This window comes from Stylophora pistillata, chromosome 1 (genome assembly GCF_964205215.1).
Source record: "Stylophora pistillata chromosome 1, jaStyPist1.2, whole genome shotgun sequence".
NCBI classification, from domain to species: Eukaryota; Metazoa; Cnidaria; class Anthozoa; order Scleractinia; family Pocilloporidae; genus Stylophora; species Stylophora pistillata.
Window position 1 is genome coordinate 57,374,113 of NC_142519.1, and position 18,646 is coordinate 57,392,758.

Below are 18,646 nucleotides of genomic sequence, written 5' to 3' on the forward strand. Positions count from 1 at the left end.
TATTTGTATTTTTATTTGTTATGCAGCCCTGTGGAAACCCAGCTTTCATTTCTGTCATTGTAAATTCTCAGAAGTGATTTTTTTGTCTGTTTTACCTCTCTTTAATGTTTTCAGCATTAAATAGGTCCCCTCACACACATGTACACGTAGGAAACATTTAACCCCAGAGATTGTGCAATGAGGTGGCCTTCCATTCCCTGTGGTGTTAACCCCCCTCCCCTGCTTGCTATTTGATTGGGCCTTTGTTCCTTGAGTTGAGTTGAATAGTTGAAAGAGGTGAAGCATTTTTTCATCATTGTAATGGTTTTCATCCTTTTTTATTGTACAGGAAATTGTAGCAATGCTCACCTTAAAACCTGGTCAAAAAGTTCTTGATGTTGGTTGTGGAATAGGAGGATCTGGTTTCTACATGGTGAAGGTAAAAGTTAAGATACATCCCTTTTTGTTGCATTATGTTTACTCTATAGGTTTATTCAATAGTCTTTTGGATAATGACGTATTGGACTCCTGCAAAGTGTGGTAAATCTCAGTTAAAAGGGAATTTGGATATTTTATGATTAAAATAGAGGAAATCATTATTTTGTTTTATTACACGACTCGGGCAGTCAGAGGGCCAATAACTAAAATCAACCAATCAAAATGCTCTATTACCGGTCCAATATTCTCTAAGTATTGGACCGGGCACTGTCCCAAATGGTCCCGAATGATACCGCATTTGTATCCCTTTGAACTTCAGTCGTATAATAAATCTCTTATTAACCAAGCTTGCTCAGGACCGTACTGGAAGAATATCGGCCCTCGGTCTTTTTTGTACGGACTGAGCGCAGCGAGGTCCGTACTGTCAAGACCTCGGGCCGATATTCTCCCAGTACGGCCCTCGCGCTTGGTTAATAAGATATATAGATTACTTGGTTTTCTTATGTAATGCAAAGTTATTTTTGTGGATTTCCAGATGCACTGAGTTGCTTTTAACAAGTTTCAGCCAAAAGGACTTGAGATGAAGCAAGCAATCAGCAAATTCAGGGGGGTGGGCTGGGGAGGGTGTAGGGGATCTGTTTTAGAATCAAACATCTCAGAATTTGAGACTCTTGAAGCCACATGTAGGTTGGCCTCTTGTTTATAACATTGCAATGAATTTTTTTTAGGGAGTTTTCAGATATATGATTTTATTCATGAAAGCCATGTCAAAGTGTGTTTTTTGGCACAATTTTTATCCTAAAGTCAACTACTGTGGAATATTGTGTTACATCGGACTGTCTCATTTCGTACTCAGAATTTTAAAGTGGAAGTATTGGGTGTTGACTTGTCTCGGAATATGATCGACATCGGAAAACAGAGAGCCAAGGAATTCAAAGACGACAAGGTAGAGTGTACTTACACAAAACCTGTAACTCCCTGGACTGATTAACATGTAATTTCTCCCTCTAATATCTATAATTTATCCAGCAAACAGGTAATGAGAATACACAAACTTATCAGGTAGAAGTTGTTATCTTGATCCAACACCAAATTCTTGTAACTCGGGGCTCGAAATTGTGAAAGTGAAAGTGAAGTGAAAGTGAATGATTCGATACCTTAATAGCAGCATAGGCTGAATTGCTAAGGTCTACAGTGTTACTAAGGTTGAGATCGGACGTCAGCATTATCATTATCAGGCACCTCTGGCAGCCGCTTTAGTCCATGTAACAACCTCACCTCTTCCCCCACACTTCCCACCCCAGGGGAGGACTTCCATCACACTGTAATCTTGTGCATGGGAAATTAACGTCTCCTACCCCTAACCCTGCAGGAGACGGAACCTCCATTTATTCGTTCTTATCCGAGAAGACTAGAATATCTATCCATTTCATTGATGTTATAGAAAGGTAGCAAACTCTCCTCGGTTATTTTAAGACCATCAGTATTGGTCTGGCCGGGGCTCGGACCCTCGACGTCCCGCACAACACAATCCAGCGCTCTAACCAATTGAGCTAACCAGGAGGCGACTTAATTTTTATGTTTGCCACTAAATCTTCCCAAGGAGTTGCAAATTTGCGAGTAGAATAAAAAAGCCAGTAGTCGCTACTTTGCCACTATTTTTGCCAAAATAAATAAAGAAATGAAAAAATATATTGTCGTCTGCCTTGATTATCATAGACATTTGAAGATATAGGGTAAAATTGTACCTAAGTTATCTGCAATATTATGCACGCAACACCATTACCTTGATCGGCCACTATTGCAGCCATCTCTTATTCATATGTATTGCAGGCTCATATTTTTGTTTGTTAAACCATTGGATTTTTGCGACTAAAATTCGTTAACTTGGAACTATATTTATGTATCAAGTCACAAAATGGCGACTGAACTTTTCTTTTAATTTCAAGCCTTGTAACTCATTCCCAAGGAAATGTTTAGGAGCTAGAGGGGGGAATTAACAATCAGAACTCAGTAACTGTAAAACAAGATGTTTAGTACGAGTAAATAAATGTTACAACCAAACAAATGTTTTTTGTGATAGTGTAATCAAGATGAAATTCTCTAACAGGTTTTCATACCACATGCAATTAGAAATTGTGTCAAATAATTATATATTTTAATGTGATCTTGCAATAGTACAATTTACATACAGGTAGTGTCTGTAAACATAGTGTCTGTGAGTTTTTAGCAGGTAGGTTCATGAAAATTTGCAAATTTTTTTTGTCATGAAGATGTCATTGCATTTTAGCTAAATTAGAATTTTGTAAGCTTAACCCATTAATGGCCGCAGCTTTTGTGGAAAACTGTGTTTTGAAGCTAGTCCAGCAGATTTCGGGTCACTGTTGGGGTTTTAAAGGCTCGAACTTACCAAAAACCACTTGACAGCTCGTGCACTCGACAGCCTTTCGATCCAAATGCAAAATGGCGGCCTGAAAATCTCGGGCACGCGCAGAGAGCAAAATTTCGACATAGTTTTTGGGTTGAAAAGTCACGCCCCACTTACGACTTCTACTTTTCTCTCTTTCTCCTGCCCTTTTTTTCCCCTCTCCTTGCCTAAAGTTTCTCCTCACTTGCTGGAAATTGAGTAGGCTTCATTTTGGTGTAGAGATTTTTCAGAAACTACTCATTATTTTCAAAGCACATGCTCGGAAAGGTAGGTGGGTAGTGAAAGACGATCTTCGTGCAGATTTTCCAGTCAAAGTGACACGGTTTTTTGGCTATTTCTCCAATCTCCTCCACTCAATTGCGCTCATTCTGGTATCGTCTGCAAGATATTTTCAACCCGTTCAAGTACATGCTCGAATTCGTGCTCCAGAGTTAAAATTGATGACGTCACAGGGCGTAGAAAGGGTGTGGGTCCCCATGGGCGCATACGGGCGCACTGGACGTTAATGGGTTAATGCATGCAAAATGGAAACTATATTGATGTGAACTGAAATTTTTAGAAGAAAAAGGCTCAAAAGTGGTACATGTAGTATATGTAGCATTAAACTTTGCAACCCAAGTACTAAACCTTCAAGTTTTCCCTTGTGTTTTCAGGTTGAATTTGCAGTTGCTGACATAACAACAGCAGATTATGCCCCAGAATCCTTTGATGTCATTTACAGTAGAGACACAATTCTTCACATTGCAGATAAAGAAGCCTTGTTTAAGAACTTCTTGGTATGCTATTGTTTATTTTATTATTTTCCTTTTTTTTATTGAAGAGTGCTTGAAATAAAGCCCCAAGTGAAATTTAACACAACATTTGCTTCATCCCTTTACAAGGGAATGTAAAGCAACTTGTAGAGAATCTATGTGTAGTACTTTATTAGAACTCACCAAGTACTTAGAATTTTTTTGGATTCAGTGTAAACTTCTATGTACATGTATATTGTAAAAAGCTCTACAAGATGCAGGCTCGTGTTTGTTGATAAAACTAATCCTTCAATCTTTTTCTCTCATTACACTGTATGTGCCCCCTAGTCTATGAACATGCATGTTATGAGTTCCAGCTGATTAACTGCAAGTAATTTTGTTCTTCTTGATTAGAAATGGTTGAAGCCTGGTGGAGAGCTTCTTATTTCTGACTACTGCCGCGGTGCTAATGAATTGTCTGAGCAGATGAAAGCATATGTTGCTAAGCGACATTATAACCTTCTGACTCCAGCAGATTATGGAAAGGTAAGGACCGAGAATCTGTCTGGCTGTCTGTAAACTATGCTGCATTTCATCTTTCTTCAGGAAAAAAAAAACAGTCAACCAGCACTTTGAAATGAACTGTTTTAATGACTGAGATTTTACCTCTAAAAACAAAATAAGGTAAAGTTTTCATTAACTATAACCACAAAAACTGCCCTTTCTCCTTCTTTTAAGATGAGGTTGATTCTTCAATAATGGGGTTAGTATTTCAAGGGATATTAAACACAGTTTTTTTTTTTTTTTTTTGGATTATGATTTCAGTTGGTCACAAAGTGAACTTTGCCAACTTAAAATTTAATTATTTAGTTATTTGTAATACATGTATTAAGACAGGCTGGCCCAGTTCAGCTTTAAAGCCAGCTAAGATGGGGGCCTGTATTGAAAAATAACAGCTTGAAGGCCAGACCACATCCCCGGCTAGATGCAGGAGAGAGGGCCCACAGTTTATCATCCTTGTCCCGGAAGACTAAAATGCCCAACCATTTGAAACTGTCATTGCAAAGGCAGTACATTCTCATCAATCAACCTTAGTGTTGGTCCAGTGTGGGTAAATTGATAATATAATGAAAGTTTGGAATGGTCTGAACCCACCCATCATAAAGATAAACTCCATTTCAGTTGTTCAAATTACTAGAGAATTCAGCCATTATTGTTTTATTAATGAAATTCGGGCAGGACCAAATCGACATAGATGTTTTATGATAATTATAGATAGGACTCCTGCTAAGGCATGTAAACTTGATATAAGACTTCCACACTGTTGTCAGAAAAAGCTAAAAGTGGAAACCCAAATAGTAGAAACCCAAATAGTAGAATTTTTAAGTTGTAACAAGCTCTTTTTTTAGCTTTTGTAACATTTTTTCTTTCTTTGCTAATAGCTTCTTGAGAAAGTTGGTTTTGTTGATGTAAAAGCAATAGACAACACCGAGAGATTTGTGGAAGTTCTTCGGTCAGAGAGGAAAAGATTTGAAACAGACAAGGAAATTTTCTTGAAGGTGAAAAGATTTGAATGCCACATTAAATATAGATCGTTTTTAGCATTGATACATGAATTTACAGATATCACTAACAAAAGGAACGCTATGATTGTTAAATTCTGAGGTTTAGGCACACTTAATGAGTAAACTAATCTTGTCTTGACTTAATAATCTTTACGCCCTAACATAAGTGTGCGCATTCTCCATACGGTCCTCAAAATAGTCAAACAATCAAGAGCTTCTTTAAGTTGGTGATCATTTCCTTTATTTTCATGACCTACATGTTTTGACAGTTCATTGATATTCTCGTTTATTTGTTTTCGGTTTTTTTTTTTTAAACAGGATTTCAAAAAGGAAGATTTTGAATACCTCATTGAAGACTGGGAGACAAAGATTGACCGCTGTGGCCGTGGAGACCAAAAATGGGGTCTATTCCATGCAAAGAAATCTTCTTAAATCATTTGTCGCACACATCACGCTAAAGCTGCTTTTCAGAATCGTACAAGGAATCATAGCAAATCTTTTATGACAAATAATCAAATCTTTCAGGTGCTTCATTTTTATTTAATAGATAAGCACCTACATGCCCGCTTCCCGTGAACTATTTTGTCTTCAACAATTAAATAAAAAAAGGTAATAAATTGGGTGGTGTTTCTACATTTGGCAATTGTTATCTTTCACCAAAGTATATGCTAGCCGTTCACGTTTCACGCGTTTGCGTGAAACGTGAACGGCAAGAGTGACCACGTGATCAAGATTTCCCGTCATTTTTTCACCTTTGCCGGTTGCATTTTGCCGTTTCTACGTGAAAGTAAGCTTTTTCGCATTTGCTGTGCATGTAAGATTTTCTTTCCTTTTTCTCGCGCGGCGTGAAAGTTAATAGCCAGAAAAAAGTGCACCAAAACTATTTCCAGCATGTCATATAAGGGCAGATGAAGTTTCGTGGTGAAAATCCTTCGAATGCTGCACTTTTCTTCGTCAGACAGCAGCAAGAACCCGCGATAACTCGTAAGATGGTGTCCATTACATTCCGAAGGCCCTTGGTGGGTGGGTGGGGGGGGGGGGGACGGTTATCCTTTATCCCTTTAACTTTGAAACCAGATGTCCCCTTATCCCTAGGACTTTTAAAGGCTTTTATCCCTAACCTCTCTTTCAATTTTTCCACCAACGAAACAGACAGTGGTAACTGAACGTGATTTAAGTGGTGTTTTTGTTTTGACTATGACTATCAGCTCACCTCAGACATTCTTGTTATGCCAGACTTGATACCCCTTGTAGGCATAGTGGTGGTGGCATTTCCCATTATAGCCCGCCATTTAAGTATTCAAGTTCTAGGCTTCGAAGAATGCCAGCTCAAAATGCTGCCCTCCACTTTGATTGAAATGTTGGTTATGAATTTTAGATGTTTCCATCACAGCTTCAAATTACCTCTATTAAAATCGGCATTTTGTGTTCGACGTTCTTCATAATTTCTCTTATCGATGGTGTTCAGCAATCACCTTGCTGAACACCATCGACTTACCAACCACAACATTGACTGGGACTCTGCGCAATGCCTAACCTACAGCACTGACTATTTTCAACGACTGACTCTGGAAAGCTGGTTTACTAACTTAGAACAGACTCCCCTAAACAGATGTCAACAACTACCCGCTCTATACAAACGACTCATTCACGACATAAACGTCACAAACGACCGAAAAAGAACGACCTAACTTTACCGACAGATCGAAACAGACCAATCACGACCGACTTACGTCACTTGAGTCTTACAGCCAATAATATCACGGCAAAACCAACCGATCATTTCACACGAACTGGAATAAGAACATTCTACTGACCACAATCATTCACTTGACTCTGATGATGACTTCCGCACAGGTTGTCGAAACGTCAGTCACTACCACCTACAACAGTCCTTCTCAGGACTACACTCACCCGGACGATCAGACTACACCTTCACGTATTAAATTTTGTTAACGGCTAAAAGAGCGCTTAAAAATATGTCTGAAAATAATTACAATTAGCTTTCGATCACAAGTCAACTCATTGCTCAATGTTTTGCGAAAAAACGATGCCAATTGCTATTGTGGGATTTTGGCAACAAGTGCTCCTTTTTTATCCGCTAATGACCGTTTTAGCATTTTGGCCTCTGGTAGCTATTTCACCATTTTGGACACTGGTGGCCGTTCTGGCAATTTGACCACTAGGCATTTTGCCATTTCGGCTACTGAGGGCCGTTTTGGTATTTCGGCCACTACTGGCCATTTTTCCATTTTGCCATTTTGGCCACTAGTTGCCGTTTTGGCACTTTGGCCACTAGTGGCCCGTTTTGGAATTTTGGCCGCTACTAGCCATTTTGCCCTTTGACCACAATGTCCATTTTCCCATTTACGCCACTAGCGGCCATCTTGGTATTTTGGCCAGTAGTGGCCATTTGGCAATTTCAGCCCGACTAGTGACCATTTTCCCATTTTGGGCACTAGTGGCCGTTTTGGCATTTTGGCCACTACTGGCCATTTGCGCATTTTTGCCACTACTGGCCGTTTTAAGATTTTGAATAAAGGCTGATAGTTTCGAAAGAAACTGTTTGGGGCTGCGTTGGTGGGAGTAACGAAATAATTTGGATATATCAACAAAGTTGAAATGGTAAATTGGCCACCGAAACGATTACAAAAGCTGACGTTTCGAGCGTTAGCCCCTCGTCGGAGCGAATAGAGGAATTGTGGGTTGTGTGTGCTTTTAAGGGCAGAAAATCGAGCTACGTTATTGGTGGCAAGATTTTGGGTAAGATTTTGGCCACTAGTGGCCGTTTTGGCATTTTGGCCACAAGTGGCCATTTTGCCATTTTTTCCACCAGTGACCGTTTTGAGATTTTGTCCACTATTGGCCGTTTTGGCATTCTTGCCACTAGTGGCCATTTTCCCATTTTCGCCACTAGTGGCCATTTTGCCGTTTTGGTCACTAGTTGCCGTTTTGGCATTTTGGCCACTAGTGGCCGTTTTGGGATTATGGCCACTAGTGTCCATTTTCCCATTTTCCGTACTAGTGGCCATTTTGCCATTTTGGTCACTAGTTGACGGTTTGTCATTTTGGCCACTGGTGGCTGCTTCGCCATTTTAACCACTAGTGGCCATTTTGGCATTCTAGCCACTAGTGGCCATTTTCCCATTGTCGCCACTAGTGGCCATTTTCCCATTATCGCTACTAGTGGCCATTTTGCCATTTTGGTCACTAGTTGCCGGTTTGTCATTTTGGCCACTGGTGGCTGTTTCGCCATTTTAACCACTAGTGGCCATTTTGGTATTCTAGCCACTAGTGGCCATTTTCCCATTGTCGCCACTAGTGACCATTTTCCCATTATCGCTACTAGTGGCCATTTTGCCATTTTGGTCACTAGTTGCCGGTTTGTCATTTTGGCCACTGGTGGCTGTTTCGCCATTTTAACCACTAGTGGCCATTTTGGTATTCTAGCCACTAATGGCCATTTTCCCATTGTCGCCACTAGTGGCCATTTTCCCATTATTGCTACTAGTGGCCATTTTTCCATTTTGGTCACTAGTTGCCGGTTTGTCATTTTGGCCACTGGTGGCTGTTTCGCCATTTTAACCACTAGTGGCCATTTTGGCATTCTAGCCACTAGTGGCCAGTTTTCCATTATCGCCACTAGTGGCCATTTTGCTATTTTGGTCACTAGTTGCCGTTTCGCCATTTTAGCCAGTAGTGGCCGTTTAGGCATTTTGGCCACTAGTGGCCATTTAAGAATATTGGCCACTAGTCGCTGTTTTGACATTTTGGGCACTAGTGGCCGTTTTGGCATTTTGACCACTAGTGGCCATTTGGGCATTTTGGCCACTTCTGGCCGTTTTAAGATTTTGGCTACCAGTAGCTGTTTTGGCATTTTGGCCAGAAGTGGCCATTTTGCCATTTTGGCCACAAGTGGCCGTGTTGGGATTTTGACCACTAGTGGCCGTGTTGGGATTTTGGCCTCTATTGGCCGTTTTGGCATTGTGGCCACAAGTGGCCATTTTGCCATTTTGGTCACTAGTTGCCGTTTTGTCATATTGGCCATTTTGGGATTTTGGCCACTATTGGCCGTTTTGGCATTCTGGCCACAAGTGGCCATTTTCCCATTTTCGCTACAAGGTTCTCCTATTTGGGTCACTAGTTGCCGTTTTGTCACTTTGGCCACTAGTTGCCGTTTTGTCACTTTGGCCACTAGTGGCCGTTTTGGGATTTTGGCCAGTATTGGCCGTTTTGGCATTCTGGTCATTAGTGGCCATTTCTCATTTTCGCCACTAATGGCCATTTTGGTCACTAGTTGCCGTTTTATCCTTTTGGCCACTAGTGGCTGTTTCGCAATTTTAACCACTAGTGGCCATTTTGCCATTTGGGCCGCCAGTGGCCATTTTGGCATCTAGGGCATTACTTGCCGTTTTTGCATTTTGGCCACTTGTGGCCATTTTTCCATTTTGGCCGCCAGTGGCCGTTTTACTATTTTGGCCACTACTGGCCATTTTGGCATTTTGGCCACAAGTGGCCATTTTGTCATTTTGGCCACTAGTGGCCGTTTTAGGATTTTGGCTGCTATTGGCCGTTTTGCCATTTTGGCCACTTGTGGCTTTTTTCACATTTAAACCACTAGTGGCCATTTTTCCATTTTGGTTAATAGTTGCCGTTTCGTCATTTTGGCCACTAGTGGCTGTTTCGCCATTTTAACCGTTAGTGGCCATTTCGCCATTTTAACATTCTCGCCATTTTGGCCACCAGTGGCCATTTTGGCATTTAGGGCAGTACTGGCCGTTTTGGCATTTTGGTCATTGGTGGCCATTTTGCTATTTTGGCCTCTAGTGGCTGTTTTGGGATATTGGGACATTTTGCCATTTAGGTCACTACTGGCCATTTTGGCATTTTGGCCACTAATGGCCATTTTCTCATTTCAGCCTCTAGTGGCTGTTTCGCAATTTTGGCCACTAGTGGCCATTTGCAATTTTAGCCACTAGGGGCCATTTTCCCATTTTGGCCACAAGTGGCCATTTTGCCGTTTTGGCCACTAGTGGCCATTTTGACATTTTGGACATTAGTGGCCATTCTGGCATTTTGGCCACTAGTGGCCGTTTTGGCATTTTGGCCACTTCTGGCCGTTTTGCCATTTTGGCCACTACTGGCCATTTTGCTATTTAGTCCACTACTGGCCATTTTGCCATTTTCGCCACAAGTGGCCGGCTTGGCATTTTGGCCACTAGTGGCCATTTGCAATTTTAGCCACTAGTGGCAATTTTTCCATTTTGGCCACTTGTGGCCATTTTGCCGTTTAGGCCACTAGTGGCCATTTTGTTCTTTTGACCACTAGTGGCCATTTTGCCGTGGATATTTCCTCTGCCATTTTGCCATTTCGACCACTGATGCCTGTTTTGCCGTTGTGGGCAATTGTGTAGCTCCCATTGCGGGCCTATGTTTACGTAAACATCCGGGCAATCACCCATGTGCTTTGAAAGGGAAAATCGTCGCGTTCATTTAATAAAATGTTTTGTTGCCGTGTATTGTCGTTGTTTGTAAACTCTAAGCTCGAACTGTCGGTGAGTTTTCAATTTAGTTGTTTATGTTGTAATTTCGTTTGTTTTAAGCGTGTTTTCTGTTTGCAGAAAGCCTCTTCTTTACTGGTTAGTCGAGTTATCGACTCAAGCAAGTGTTTCTGTGAAATAAACAAATAGTTATCTCGGAATTTTTGCAACTAATGGCCTTTTTACGATTTTGGCCTTTCTTGGCCTTCTTTCGTTTTGGTGAAAACGCCCAATCGTGGTGAAAACGCCCAATCGTGGGGAAAATGTTAATTTGTCATTATTGGCTAAAATAGAAAAATGATTGTCATTGCCCAAAATGGCCACTGGAAGCAGCCATTAGTGCCCAAAATGGGAAAACGGCCCACCAGGAGCCAAAATGTCAAAATGGCCACTATTGGTTAAAATGCAAAAACAGTCACTAGAGGCCTAAATGTCAAGACGGGCACCAGTGGGTAAAATGCCAAAACGGCCAGTGGGTAATATTTTTTCTTCCCATTGTAGAGCAAAGTAATGGAAGTTTCCTATTATGTAAGTTTGGTGGAGTAAAAATTGCACCTTATGTTTAATTCTGCCAACACCCAGATGAGTGTTTCAATGTGAAAAGCTTTTTTAGGATTAGTTAGCTAGTTAGTCTTGCAGTATACGCATCCTAATCTTAACATGCGTACTCTGAAACTGCAGAGTCGGGTACAACTTGAAACTCGTGGATGTTAACATAGTTAATAGAGGGGACTGGGTCCCCTCTACTAACTATGATGTTAAATTGAAACGCATTCGTTCGTTTTGGCCTTCCCTCACCCTGTTAACACTTAGTCATGTAACTGATCACGCAAAGTGCGATGTGCAAGAGGCTTAGACACCAGCCATATCTCCAGTGAAGAACAATAGAATCCCTGTCCTGCTTAGTTTACATTTTTGAATTGTCAACCTAATCAAGGTTCTTTGTGAGCGAGGCCAGTAGATATAGAATAAACGATTGTGGACTTTGGAGATGTTGCACTCATTCTTACCCGGTCCCCCTCGGTCTGGCCCTTGCTTGACACGGTTCCCACCGGTGTTAGAAGCGCCGCTCACGCGCGCCTTAACATGTTTTGCTGTTATGAACACGAGGTTGTCTGTTGTTAGAATTTACCAGAAAACTATCTTGCTATACAAAGAAACTGTCTGATTCTGTATTTCACCGCGCTCCTTATTTCTCTGTTCTTCCAGCAGTATAAGAACGGATTTACAGCCGAGTTGCAGAAGAGTATAGTCAGTGTGGCATCCAAAGCAAGATCAAGACTGACTGTCCGCCATCTTGTCATGGCAAATACAGCTGCTACTGTACCATATGGGAGATAACAGGCAAGGAGTGCTAGCTGCACCCACAGAGCACTGGAGACTGTCTTTTTATATCGTGCTATGTTTAATGGTGTGTCCCATTTATTAAACTCTCGGCGATAATCGATGTCTTGTACTTGATTTTGATGTTGACGGAGAGTCCGATAAATTTTCATATAACACACGGTCGAGATTATTAAGCACACAGACAATATGATGCTGATCAATGTTATACAGAGACGCAAGTCGTGAAAAATTGTCATCGCTACACCAGAGCTGAGGAGCAAAAATAGGAGAAGAGCGACCCGTACTCCTTTTAACGTAACCACCTGTCGGTATCGCAGTCTTAATAATAAGGCGAGAAGTCTGTCCACACTTATAGTTGTCACGGTGAGAGATGAAACGCCGCAAAATGTCCCCCCTATTGTATAAAGCAAGACGACAAGGTAATAGCAAGTCTTAGAGTGTTCGGTAGACCATGAAAAGCTAATGAGTAGAGGTTGCGTAAATATTCCTACGCCCAGATCGGTACATGCGAGACAGTTAAATAGAAATTTCGACGGTGGATGAAGGGACGATGCGGGTATCTTTCGAAGGGCAGCTATGATCAAAATGTTCCCTAATACAGCAGTGACTAATAATGGTGCATTTAATGCTGACATAAGCATCCTAAAATGCAATCCATAAAGACTGAGGGGGCAATGAAAGTCGTGGATCGTAGTTAAGTTCCCGCCTCCGGTTGAGTTCGTCATTTTTATTTTGATTCCGTGTAGACCAGTTTCTTGTTGTTCATAGCACAGGTGAATGTTCTAAACTTTCTATTTCTTATAAATTGAAAGGGACCCAACTCAGCCGCGCTGGTCTCTTCCAAGTTTCTTGAATGTTTTTTTCTGGCAAGTTAAATGCGCAAAAGTACATTATCAATCAAAGTAGATTTAGTTGGTGGTCCTGCAATAAGTATATAGTACACTGACAGATCTTAAGCCCAGGACTAAGAAGTACTGAAACGCCCACTGTCCATGACAGTAATTGGACGGCAGGCGCGTAGCGTGGTCATTTTTTCAAGTACGCACAAGTACATATGATCTAGAAACCTAAGTAAACTGAGCGAAAAATACCGCGTTCTTTATTTCTTGTTCGAAAAAGTTGTGTGAATACAAGCAAATAACAAAGCGTCTCGCCCTTATTTTGAGCAAACTTGGCGCAAACACGACATTGTTTTCTGGTCACTTCAAGTACGCACGTGCGTATATGCGTATAGTACGTTACGCGCCTGGGCGGCTCGAGGACCTCTGAATTGAAATCGCGGTGACCTCATAACTCCTCAAAACGCTACATCAAATTGCGCCCTTACAAGTGTGAAGGTGCAATTTGTTGAAAACCAGCGTTCCAGCGCGTCGACGAATAAAATCTGAAGTTTTATTCCTCAGATTCTCCTCAAATATGCTCCATTATTGCCATGAAAATAATTTTGTATGTTTTCGTTTCGAGGGCAAAAAAGGAATCTCGACAAATAAAGCACTGAGGTCGATGTAAGTCAAATGAGCATCTCGTGTCAGTTCGGTTTCATTGGTTTTTTTTGCGCGTTCTAATTTATTTGAAGTTTCTATGTCCAAGTCATCCATTGCCTGACTTCACTCCGGCTTAACTCACGAAGTTAGAAATATGGAATATATAATTCCGTATTTTTTCCCTTGTTAGTGTTCAGAAAATCACATAAAGGAAGATCTCCGCAAAAATTTCAGTCATCTCAAAGCGAAACACTTTGTTCTCGCAAAACACAGAAAATCGTCGAGTAGCATAATTAGCTGACTCACCAATATTTTCAATTTATATGCTATCCAGCGATTACAATCGTTAACATTATTGGAGAGAGAACTATTCTTGTTAACTTTCGTCGCCTTGTTGGTTTATCCTTTTTCACTGAATCAATTTTTACAAATAGGTTTCTTTTCCGGACTAATTAAAGGCAACTTTTAAAGAGCTCGTTCAGTAACATCACAATTTGCGAGTTTCGACAGGCAACGAAAAATGGCTTAAGATGGAACTTTTATCCAGAATTCTCCTGTAATCCTTAAATAAACGGGAAGAAGTTCAGTTCTTTCCGTTCGACGCTTGCGGTGAAGTTTATATTAAGCCTTCTCATTGTTTAGGTCTGAATAACGATGAAAAAGAAACAAGCTTTGAATACAAACCTCAAGCGAGTGAACCCGCGTTCGTACATTTCCGGTGTTGTTAATGGAAGTTATTATAAAAGAAGTGAAACTTGTCAGATGTATCGCTTGAGAAACTGCAAACTTGAGAATCTAGCCGGGTCTTAGTCTGTTGGCAGGGTTAGCATCGATCATCAAGCTGAAAGAACAAAGTTAATGAACGTTTGTATCAATACATAGTGTTTGACTACTTAAATCTGATAGCACGGTGTTTCTTTGCTTGTGCATTCGATTTGCCTTACGGTTTTACCATGAGTTATATGTCGGTTGCTATGGGCAAGATAGTAAAACCTGCCTCTAATTTTAACACTAGCGCTCATACCCAAAGTTATACTGGTCTTCAGCAATATCTTGCCAGAGTCTTTGACGCATTTTAATCACAAGCTAATCTTTAATTTTAATTCTCACTCTTAATAAGTATTGACAGATAAGTGTCTTGCTCTTGAGGCAACAAAATTGAATACTACCCGTGTTGAAAAAAAAAAATTCTCGTTTGGTTGCCTTTAACCAGAGCCGCGTCAAATTCATTGTTTTGGGATGAATCCAGTAGTTTCGAGCCATACGAAGATTGAGATGTTAAACGAATTTATTCACTCAGAGCCCTTTTGATGTTCAACTTCTTCAAGCGATAATATACAAATAACATGTAGATTTTCACCATTTGGTTAATCGAAAACACCTGTTCTCATTTTAGGTTCTACCGTTCGCAATTTTTCCGCCCTTTATAATCATCTAATGAGAAGCTGAGTGCCAAAATTCTAACAAACTGAGGTTCTACCGTTCGCAATTTTTTTGCCCTTTATAATCATCTAATGAGAAGTTGATTTCCAAAATTCTAACAAACTGAGGTTCTACCGTTCGAAATTTTTCCGCCTTTTATAATCATCTAATGAGAAGCTGAGTGTCAACATTCTAAATTTGCGACTCGCTGTGAATCTAATGAAAAATTTATCGGGCACGAACTTCGTGTCTCTATCCTGTTTTCAAGTGACTCAGATCACTAAAAGGGTGTTTACTAACATCAAAAACTGCAAGCAGGGCTCGAAATCACCTTTGCATGAAATCGAACCGCTATCATCATGAGAGACATTAAAACTTAAACGGTTGAACATGAAATTTATGTTCTTTCAAATACACGCCAAAAAAAAAAAAAAAAGGTAACTTTGATGACAGTGGAAATCAAATTTTATTGAGAAAGATAACGAAAGAGATGTTTGTTGCAATTTTTTGCTTTATTGATTTTGTTCGTGATTAATGAATTTTTGTTGCTGCTGCTGTTTTTTTATCGGAAAGAAACATTAACTTTGAAAATGCTCCACTCTGTAGTTACGGATTCAACTAAACAAGCTTTTTCATCGTCAGGAAAGCAGGAAAGCTCAGAACCACTTCTCTGATGTTGTTATTACAGCTGCCCAGTGAGCCAAATCAATGATTTTGTTCCAGTTTTTTCGTTTATTCCATGGAGGCATATGTTGTGCCATAAAGCAGTCGACATAACAACTTTTCACAAACGATTTTCAATTAATATTTCCTCGCCGTGTTATATGAATCGTTACATTTCACCCGATTTCTTAAGTTATCAGAACAAAAGAGATCTACACTCACCTCTTTTTTTCACTCTCTGACGGTCTCAGATGTTAAGGTTTTTCTTCAAATGTCATCGATATATTTGTAAATGATCGTGAAATAAGAGATTCAGCCACGCGCCGGTGGAAAGCTTAAATCATAAGGTCTGATATGGATGGGAGCGTTGTTCAAGAGATCTGTCTAATTTTCTGCCAAGTCAGAGAGTTTGTGTGAAAGGCTGGAGTTTCGTAACTGATGACGTATTTGTTTGCTGCCTTCAAACCCAATGACACTAGGTTTTACAGCTGTGAAGCCAAAGGGGGCCCCCGCAGGGTGAGTGATTTTGGTGCTTTTGATAATGAAATGGCGCCAGTCTTTGGACGATCTAAAAAATTTGGTGGCCTTAAGATTTTCTTGTTTAAATGGTGTGCTACGACTCAATAAAGTGCAGCGAGTGTAAAGTACATTTGCAGCATACCTAGAATTTTCGGCATGCTATCTTTAAGAAGAACGAAAACAACTCGGCATTCAGTAATAATCTCCTGTAGCGGGGGGTGAATTGTGAGAAAAGAAACTGGTATCAATTCGTGTTGAGGAAAAATTAAAACTCATAATAATGCCTTTAATTATGGTTGCTCAGCTCGCCGGACGAACATGAAATTAAAGTTACAAGCCAGCTTCCTTTTCCTCAAGCCAGTTACCCTTCATGCTAATACGGTACCGAAACAAACAGACAATCTCCAGCGACAAATGCTGACCAGGTGATCTGTGACACTTTTAGCGACCTGAGCTGTTAGGAAGTGCAGACGTCAAACGAATCTACGAATTATTTCGAAATCGTATAAACGGCGTCACGATAAATGATTAGTGAGCGAAACAAAAATATAATGAGGTCGTAACTTGTCCATAATAAATAGCTTTTTTTTAGTTATTTTCAAGCAGGGAACACCCCAAAAGCTACTCTACGTCGAACCATCAAAAACCTAGTGTTAAAAGCAAAAATAATGGAACTTTTTTGAGCCCCCTAAGAATAGCCTCGTGGGTGATTAAATCCTTTTACTAGCGTGTCATATCATCGTCTGGATTTATGCTATGGCGACGCTTTTCCATCCCTTAAAAGTAGACCTCAACTCTTTATTTACTTCCCCTCGTGATATCTAGTAAACTGCAAAAAAAGATCAAGGCTGATCTGCGTCAGTGGGGGTAACGAAATAATTTGGATATATCAACAAAGTTGAAATGGTAAATTGGCCACAGTAACGATTACAAAAGCTGTCGTTTCGAGCGTTAGCCCTTCGTCGGAGCAATAGAGGAATTTTGGGTTGTGTGTGCTTTTAAAGGCAGAAAATGGAGCTACGTTATTGGTGGGAACATGGCAACGAGAAAAACACGAATAAATTAGTGGAATGAAAAGCGGTTCGTTGATCCCTGTGGGATTTAGACTGCCGGTTTGAAAGATGAGCTTTTGTTCAAGAGTTTGAACTCATCATTTTTTTACGCTTGAGAGCATCCTTTTCAGTCATTGCGCTCAAAAAAAATAAATTTTTTTTCAAACAACTATCAATTAGTTTTGTTTTATCAGCTTGAGCCCAATATAAACGTTCCCATTAACGTTAGTGGTACGGAAATAGAGATGATTCTCTCAGATCAATAATGACCCATGCCTCTCTGACCAAAATTCTCACCTCACTCTTTTCTCTAAGAGCATCTCAATGTGGAAGGCTCTTACTGAATACAAAGAACAAAAGCAGTTACATTTGAACAAATTTCAGATGCTACTTATAACATCTCATCTTGCGTTTTCATGATTTGACCTGAGTGTTCATTATTAACCCGAGTCATTAAAACACATTAAACCAAAAATTGTCAGGAGGTTTTGAAGTCAGTTAACACACAGTGAAACTGAGGACAACCTTTAACATGCAAACATTACTCATTTAGAATGCGGAAGAGGACAAGCCTCAGTTTTTCGTAATTTGTTTTGTATTGTTCACAAATCATTGACAACCACAACAAAAGAATCCTGACTTCCCACGTAAAGACTAATGCTGCCGCCACAACCACCGACGCTACCGCCAACAATAATAAGAAATGGGCTTATACTATTTTGCGAAACGAAACGAAACGAAACGAAATTGTACTATTTTGCGAAACGAAACGAAACGAAACGACATTTTGCGAAATGGCGTTTTTTCGCTTTTATTTAGCAAATATGTCCTCTTCGTCCGAAATAAAATGTTTCCACTAATAAAACGATCAATATTTCTAAGAGCCCGGTCACCTCTCATTTTATTGGCCATAACAGAACTCGTTTCGCAAAGTAGTAATTTTGACAGAATTACTATTTTGCGAAATGGCGTTTTTTCGCTTTTATTTAGCAAATATGTCCTCTTCGTCCGAAACAAAATGTTTCCACCAATAAAATGATCAATATTTCTAAGAGCCCGGTCACCTCTCATTTTATTGACCATAACAGAACTCGTTTCGCAAAGTAGTAATTTTGACAGAATTACTATTTTGCGAAATGGCGTTTTTTCGCTTTTATTTTGCAAATATGTCCTCCTCGTCCGAAACAAAATGTTTCCACTAATAAAATGACCAATATTTCTAAGAGCCTGGTCACCTCTCATTTTATTGACCATAACAGAACTCGTTTCGCAAAGTAGTAATTTTGACAGAATTACTATTTTGCGAAATGGCGTTTTTTCACCTTTATTCAGCAAATATGCCCTCTTCGTCCGAAACAAAATGTTTCCACCAATGAAATGATCAATGTTTCTAAGAGCCTGGTCACCTCTCATTTTATTGACCATAACAGAACTCGTTTCGCAAAGTAGTAATTTTGACAAAATTACTGTTTTGCGAA

General features: G+C 40.1%; 2 protein-coding genes across 2 annotated transcripts in view; one reads left to right on the forward strand and one right to left on the reverse strand.

Moving 5' to 3' along the window:
- Window positions 1–5,761, forward strand: part of LOC111333402 (uncharacterized) — a 6,388-nt gene extending 627 nt beyond the window's left edge. The window contains exons 2-7 of the mRNA XM_022938964.2: window positions 329–418; window positions 1,274–1,363; window positions 3,499–3,621; window positions 3,991–4,122; window positions 5,019–5,135; window positions 5,460–5,761. Of these exons, the coding sequence (XP_022794699.2) occupies window positions 329–418; window positions 1,274–1,363; window positions 3,499–3,621; window positions 3,991–4,122; window positions 5,019–5,135; window positions 5,460–5,573 (666 nt within the window). The 3' untranslated portion in view covers window positions 5,574–5,761. The remainder of the gene's footprint in view (window positions 1–328; window positions 419–1,273; window positions 1,364–3,498; window positions 3,622–3,990; window positions 4,123–5,018; window positions 5,136–5,459) is intronic.
- Window positions 5,415–16,054, reverse strand: LOC111333405 (adenosine receptor A2b-like). The gene is made up of 3 exons (XM_022938967.2): window positions 15,820–16,054; window positions 14,197–14,353; window positions 5,415–12,891 (listed from the first exon to the last, which is right to left on the reverse strand). Exon 3 carries the CDS (start codon window positions 12,751–12,753, stop codon window positions 11,821–11,823), a length of 933 nt encoding a protein of 310 aa, XP_022794702.2. The 5' UTR covers window positions 12,754–12,891; window positions 14,197–14,353; window positions 15,820–16,054; the 3' UTR covers window positions 5,415–11,820.
- Between the last annotated feature and the right edge of the window lie 2,592 nt (window positions 16,055–18,646).

Bases quoted from the DNA above. Each gene is read 5' to 3' on its own strand.
- LOC111333405 (XM_022938967.2), bottom strand. From the start codon at position 12,753: ATGACGAACTCAACCGGAGGCGGGAACTTAACTACGATCCACGACTTT.